At 36.4% G+C, this 7,195-nt stretch overlaps 1 protein-coding gene across 1 annotated transcript in view; it reads right to left on the reverse strand.

Moving 5' to 3' along the window:
• The window catches only part of eif3ea (eukaryotic translation initiation factor 3, subunit E, a), a 29,656-nt gene extending 27,897 nt beyond the window's left edge, over window positions 1–1,759 (reverse strand). Inside the window, exon 1 of the mRNA XM_017413251.3 lies at window positions 1,614–1,759. Coding sequence (XP_017268740.2) covers window positions 1,614–1,754 — 141 coding nt within the window. The 5' untranslated portion in view covers window positions 1,755–1,759. The remainder of the gene's footprint in view (window positions 1–1,613) is intronic.
• Between the last annotated feature and the right edge of the window lie 5,436 nt (window positions 1,760–7,195).

The raw sequence follows: 7,195 nt of genomic DNA on the forward strand, positions 1-7,195 counted from the left end.
TCAAAATTAAACAAAATAAACATTTGAAATATATGAGTTTGTATGTAATGTATGAATATAATATACAAGTTTCACTTTTTAAATGGAATTACTGAAATCAATCTACTTTTTCATGATATTCTAATTTTATGACCAGCACCTGTATGAGAGGACATGGAGGTAGTTGGAGTGAGGACAGAGGACGCAGAAGACAGAGTTAGATGGAGGAGGATGACTCGCTGTGGCGATCCCTGAAAAGGGAACAGCTGAAAGAAACAGCAAGAGGAAAACAACAGAAAAAAAACTGAAGCTGATAGTAATTGTTTGTTTTTGAATGAAATGAGTTTAGTCCAGGATCCCTTTACAAACAAAAGAAACCTTTTTTGCACACTCAACTAAACACAATTTATGAAGAGTTGCAAAACTTACTTTAAACTTCAAATGTAAATACTATATATGATAAAATAAAGTTTGTTGCATCATGAAATGAAAGAACTATCATAGACTGTTAATAGTTTAGTGGAATTTTAGGACTGAGACCAAATTCTTATGAAGGAGAAAAAACGGGTTCAGTGTAAATATGAAATAATAAAAACTGAGCTTTGCAAGCATGTGAGTCCTTTCTATATTATAAGAAAAGTATTGATGAAGTGAAGCATATAGCTGTAGCCTTAGAAATTCAAAATAGTAAACACAAACATTTGGTCATTCTTTATTAGTTACCAAATTTCCTCTAGTAAAAAGTAGAAACCTTAATTTAGCCGATGAATACGGTTTTAAAAAGCATTCTAGTGAGAACTTGAAAACTATTTTTAGCCAATTCCTCTAATAGTAGTTGTGTGTACGGTAAAGGTATAAATAACGAGCCAGAGCAGCATTTTGTAGACCCTGGTTTAGTCGAAACAAACCAGGTTGGAGTCTATTGTCAACAATAGTCCGGGTAAGTGAGAGGACATTCACTACTAACACTTCCTATCACTTAAATTAACCTCTTTTTTTCTTTTTTTACTTAAACGTATTCCAATTTCATCTGAATCATTTTTTTTAAAGCCACTTTATTGGCTTCCAGTGGTTAGCTTTGCATAATCGGACGTTTATGAAACGTTTCTAGGACTAAACTATCCCCACTAAGCTTTACCTTTGCGAGTCTGTACAAAGATATCCTTTACAGAAGCAATGCTTAACAACTTGAGCGATCTGCGATGTCCGAGAAGAGAAAACGCGCATTTCTATTAACTTCCTTCCCGACTGTAAAACGAACTCAATAAAACGTGGAACTTCCGGCACTGTCTCTTCAAAATTAGTAGCTGAATTAAAAAATTTACGTTTCGAATATTGATTGAGTGACTCGGTTTTCTTGTTACTTTGTACAAATATTAATTAAAGCTTAAACCATGACTATTTTCATTGCGTTTTATCCAAACCCTTTTCTCCTTTTGGTCACACACAAATGTCTGCTCTTATTGTGAAAGCAGGCATCCACATTTCCGGTTACAGTGAGGATTTTTTTACACAAGGGCAGAAAATGTGGTTTCCTACTCTTCAGCGTGTAGAGCAGTTAAAAGCCCACATAATGCTCAGAAAAAAGTAACAGAAGGCTGAAAAGAAATGCGTTGCGTTTATATAATCCATACCTCTTTGACAGACAGGAACTCCAGCAGAGGAAAGACGAGATGACGGTCTAAAAAGTGGGCTATTTTAGTGGTGAGGTCGTACTCCGCCATTTTTGCTGCGGGGAAAGAGGAAGTGGATGATGACGAGGCAGCTGTGTGCATATGGACTGACCAATCAGCGACATTCTCAGCATCCTTAAAAAACGACACTTAATGAGAGTTTTGTGATTACTACTATAGATACCAAAGCCATGCTGAGTTTTACAATACATAGTTGTTCATTTGGAAGAATAAATGTTCATAGCAATGTTTTGTGTCATTTGCAGTCTATTATCCATGATGAAGTACATTTAATTGAACAAACAAGAATAGCTGTAACATATAGGTTGCATTCAGGAGAAAAGAGGCTTAAGTTTCAACAATATTTTTTACCTTTTCTTTTACAGTGTTGTAGCTTATGTATGAAAGTGTGTGTGCTTTTTTTCCCCCTTTACTGGTTCTCCAAGAATGACTAACTTGTAAACCTTTCAAAATTCCCATAATTGTGTTGCGCTGTTGATGTAGTAAAACATTTCCATCTTACAGATGTATTTAAGTGAACATTTTGTTGAATATAAAAACATAGGCTTTCTTTCAGGCACCACCGATATTCTTCCTAAAACTTCTTTATGAGGCTGAGACGCTTCGAGAACAAATATTGACATTATTCATCACAATCTACCCCGTCTCAGGAGCCTGTTAAATTGTAATGAAAACAACCAGGTCATTTCCAATCATGTGACTTTTCCAAAAGGTTAGAATGTCTTTACTGTGCATCTGGACTGTCTATCTTTGTCCTCCCTCATTTCAGCAGCTGCCACATAAAGGCGTCCATGTGCTGACCGCGTCCTTCTGACAACAGACAATATTAGCTGCTGAATGGCTCGTCTCTAATAGGTTTCACTGCTGCCTTGTTTTTCATGACAACCACACTGCGCTGTCTTGTATTCTCACACAATTCGTCCCTTGTTGGCTCTGGCTTCTCTCTCTTCAACCTTTACTTCTCTCTGCTGGCTGATGGCAGGTACAAATGAGTCATAAACAGACACCACTCACTGTGGCCTGCTGCCATTTTACTGGGTGATTTTGACACAACCAGCTTTTGCTCAGCAGCAACCCAGCTTTTTAATGAAAAAGTGAGAATAACAGCTTTTATTCTGGTTAAATGTCTTCAGTATCACCTGCTTTATTTTTAAAAAGGATATATTTTTTTATTCTTTTAGAGGGAATCCTTGCAAGTTGAAAAACAGAGAAAAAACATCTGTGACCTTCCAAACTAAATCCATTTAAAATGATCAAAGGACCTTGTAATTGTTATACCATGAAACACAAATATGTGTTAATATTGTTCATTTACAGGGTAATATGAGTTTCGCTGTGGGCTATAATACTTCTGACACAATACTTAATCAGGAAACAGGAGGAAACATCATCACTGGTGCATGCAAGTCCAAGGATCTCATTGAGAAAGGTTAAATACCACAAGCTTAATCTAAAATGACACGGAAGGTTGTATTTTAAACACTGATTTGATGGCCAAATTGCATTGGTTTTCTCTTGTTTCAACCAACAAATCCTTAGTAAAACATGCTTGGGAAGAACATTTCAGAGAAACACGAAGCAGAATTCTTTAATTTCTTTTGATTTTGTCTATTTTTTCTGTTCCAAAGCCAAACTAAGATTATTTTGTCTTAATGTGAATCGTACAAAAATATGACAAACCAGTTTGGTCAAAAGTCTGTAGAAATTTCCCATAGGACATGTTAGAAAAAGAACCCCCACCCCCCACCCCTACCCCCATTTCCTAAAGATCTTGGATACATTTCATAACAAAATGTGCAAATCAAACGATCCTAGCCGCTAAATGCCATTAAAGCCTAAAATATGCTCAGCTCAGTTTTATGGCAAGTAGAAAGTTTGGAAAATGAGCATGGGAAAATAAAATAAAAGATATGACAGATTCTTGCCATTTCATGCAGGAAATCTGGTATTTTTGCTCTCTCGAGGAAGACATTAACCACACATGACTGAGACCTGCAACTCCCACTATCCTCAGGTGAAATATACCAACATTTCTTGTAAAATAAGGTCATAATGAAAAACACAAATATCGTGGCGTCTGCATGTTCTCTTCATGCATGTGTGGGTTTTCTCTGGGTACTCTGGTTACAGTCCAAATACATGCATGTTAGGTTACAGAAGATGGGGATTCTAAAGTTACCTTAGATGTGAATTTGTGTGTGTGTGGTTGTCTGTCTTGTATGCCTCTGTGTCAGCCCTGGCGATCTGTCAAAGTTGTACCCTGAGTTACTGAGGTATTGTGATTTCATACTCGAAGGAGAAGTCCTACTCCCATTTTGGGAATCATCACCTCAGGGTTATTCCATGCCTTTTTCACCTGAAACTCTCCCCATTCGTATCATTATTTTTTAATTCATTCTTTGTTATTTGTTGAGTTTGTGTGGTTGTGCTTGTCTGTCATACTGCATCACATAATTACTGTTCAACACATTACCATCACTTAAATTTAAATGTACATTTTCCAGTAGCTAGTATGTGCAAGAAACAGAAGGACAACATTGAAGTTAGTTAAGATACCTGCATATTAAATAAAAAGGTAATACTGCAAAAATCTGATTTTAAACATAAAACAGTAACAAAGGTAGGCAACTGCAAACTAGTAACAGTTTCTCAAAAGGTTTAATGGAATCTAGAATTGCACTTTTTTTAGTCATTCATATGTTTCATCAATAGTAAACCCAATTCACTTAAACGTTACTCAAGAGAAGAGAAAAATGATTAACTATAAAAATATATAATAGGTGTTATCATAGACTAAATAAACTTTGGACAGAGAGTCTTTCCGGGGCCAGATTTGGCTATATTTGACCAAGAAAAACTTATCTGTGATGTAAACATTTTCATCTTTGACAGTAATAAGTAAAAGTAAAATAATTATTTTAATAGCCCAACAGCAAATTAATAGGTAATTGTAATGAGACATTAGCTTATTGACTTGTAAATAAATCGACTGATTACATATTTTGTGAAAGAATATGAAATGTATGGAATGGGCATCTGGTGAAGCCATACATCTTATGTCTTGTTTACAGTTTGTGGAGTTAACGTTGAGCAGCCAAAGGAGACTTTACCTGCTAAGACACTTCAGGCAACTTCATGTTTAACACCAGAGGACTAATTATTTTTCAGTCTATGGAGAAAATATAAAGTGGAGATTTTAAATTACATCAATTAAAAAACTGCTATTCTTGTTTTCACAATTTTATACAAACTCAAAGTAACAATGAAAGTAACATTCTTTGAAGGAGTGCATATCACCCACCACTTTGCATGCCAAAGTTTCAAACAAAGATCATGCACAGTCTGTTAGTGCTCAGGATTATGTGATGGGGATCAGATACTACCACATCAAATTTGAGCTCAATGTGAGTAAAATGACTGAGTTGTAGACATTTTTTGTGTATGGTAAGGTTAATTAGCTGTGGTGGCCATCTTGAATTGGGTTGACTCCAAAATTTAATCAGTTGTAGATGCACATCCAATAATAGCTTTTAGAGTGTTTCAAAAATTGTCCAGTGGTTTAAAAGATATTTTGCTCACCCGCACACAGGTAATTACATGATTGCTTGCCTGGCAATCAAATAGGTTAGCAGTTACTTGCTGGGACTCACTTATTGAGAAGAATATTTTATTTAGTGAAAATAGTCTGTAAAAACATTAACTTGACCATTTATATTTCACTTTTATAAAAAAAAAATTAAATAATATACTGTGTGTTGGTGAGCTATGTAAGATTTATACTATGTGTGTGAATGTTGGTAATTTCGTAACAGATTTCTATCTTGCTGTTTTCCCCATGCTAACTAGATGCTGATTGTAGGTACGAGAGTAGGACAAATATTGCATTTCAGTCATTTTTATAAACACTAGCTCAGTACAACTTAACATTGTTTTGTTCATCAAGTTTTTTTTTATACATGCTTCACAGTCAAAAGAACTAACTGATCATTTGTTCCCAACAGCTAGTATCCTGCCAGGAGGGTTAAAGAGGTTTGGGCTAAAGGCTTATCAAAACTTTCCACAAACCCAATAAAAGTGAAGTAAACATAAACAGTCATCCACCATTTCAGTCTCTGTAAATCAAAACATGTGTGTTCTTTTGTAAGATGATGCAGTTGCCGGCAGTGATGACTTGGACCACACATAACATCCAGGTTCAAGACTGGGATGCTGTCAGGAACACCAGTACATTTCTGCATGCACAACAGTTATCCATCATTCGTCGTGTTTGCCTCACAGAAAGTACTCCCCTCCCCTAATGGGATAAACTCAGGGAGCGTTGAAGTGATGGGCCAAATATTCCATGAAAACCTCAACTCCTCTGGTTTTCTGAAAGCTTTCTCGATCAACAAATGAATCCAAGAGAGGAAGAGGAGATAACACTGCCAAAGGTGCCCTCCACTGACCTTGTGTTAATATCTGTCAAAATATAAATGGACAGGATTTGAAGACAAATGACAGGCCACTGCATGCTATACAGCCAAGCAGCTCTTCTCTGAGTCTAAATTTTAGCACCTCATATGAATTTCAATGATTCTACTGTAAACATTTTAGATATGCATCACTTTACTCAGAGTGCACGTTAGGCTATAAATCAGCGGCCTACACTCCTGATTCAGAGCCCAGTGCTGACTTCAGCACTGTCACACTCAATGGCAGCAGAATGGAGGTTATCGACCAGGCCTGTGGGGCTGAAAACAATACAAATTCCTCGTGAGCACCAATTGTGAAACATGTGTGCAACACATGTCCTTCGTACAAACAAGGAATGACTTATACTCACACCAATTTGCAAAATCACAGAAGGCAAACAAGGAAGTCAGTCATCGTTTCTGACCCTTCAAGATCTTCCTCACCAACTACTGCTCTTCAGTTTGCTCTGTTTTCACACACAGAGTCAATTCGTGCTCAGTCATTTTATTTGAAAAAATGGAAATGTGATAAGTCCAGACTTTGTTGTGTAGATGCACGCCTACGTTGTGGGGAACTGCACTTTAAAACTCTTCTTCTTGCTTTTAAACATATGCAGTTACTGCTATTCAGATGATGTGTGCAACAGCAGAAGTAAATTATGGTTTTGAATTAAACCTTTCTTAAAATAAAGGAGAAAAAATTAGACCAGTTAAAATAAAGTCAAACCTTAACTATTACTCCCACCCCTCAAGCAACTTATTGAGAATAATTATACTTCATGTTGTACTAACAAAAAGAGCTGCCCGAATGGAAGAACTCCACCAGCTGCCTCGGCTCAGGATGGAAACGATGTGATTCTTGGATACATTCAAAAAGAGTTAAAAAAAAAAAAAAAAAAAAGAGTTAAAAAACAAAAACGACTGGACTTCTATTCTGTAGCTGAAGACGTTTCGCTTCTCATCCGAGGAGCTTTCTCAATTCAGAAATAGAGAGTGTGGAGTTGAGCTTTAAAAGCTGAGATGTGATGTAAGCTGGATTGCTTGCAAATTGTTCTCACTCTCCTAACAATG

The sequence above is a fragment of the Kryptolebias marmoratus genome, linkage group LG16 (genome assembly GCF_001649575.2).
Source record: "Kryptolebias marmoratus isolate JLee-2015 linkage group LG16, ASM164957v2, whole genome shotgun sequence".
Lineage (NCBI taxonomy): Eukaryota > Metazoa > Chordata > Actinopteri > Cyprinodontiformes > Rivulidae > Kryptolebias > Kryptolebias marmoratus.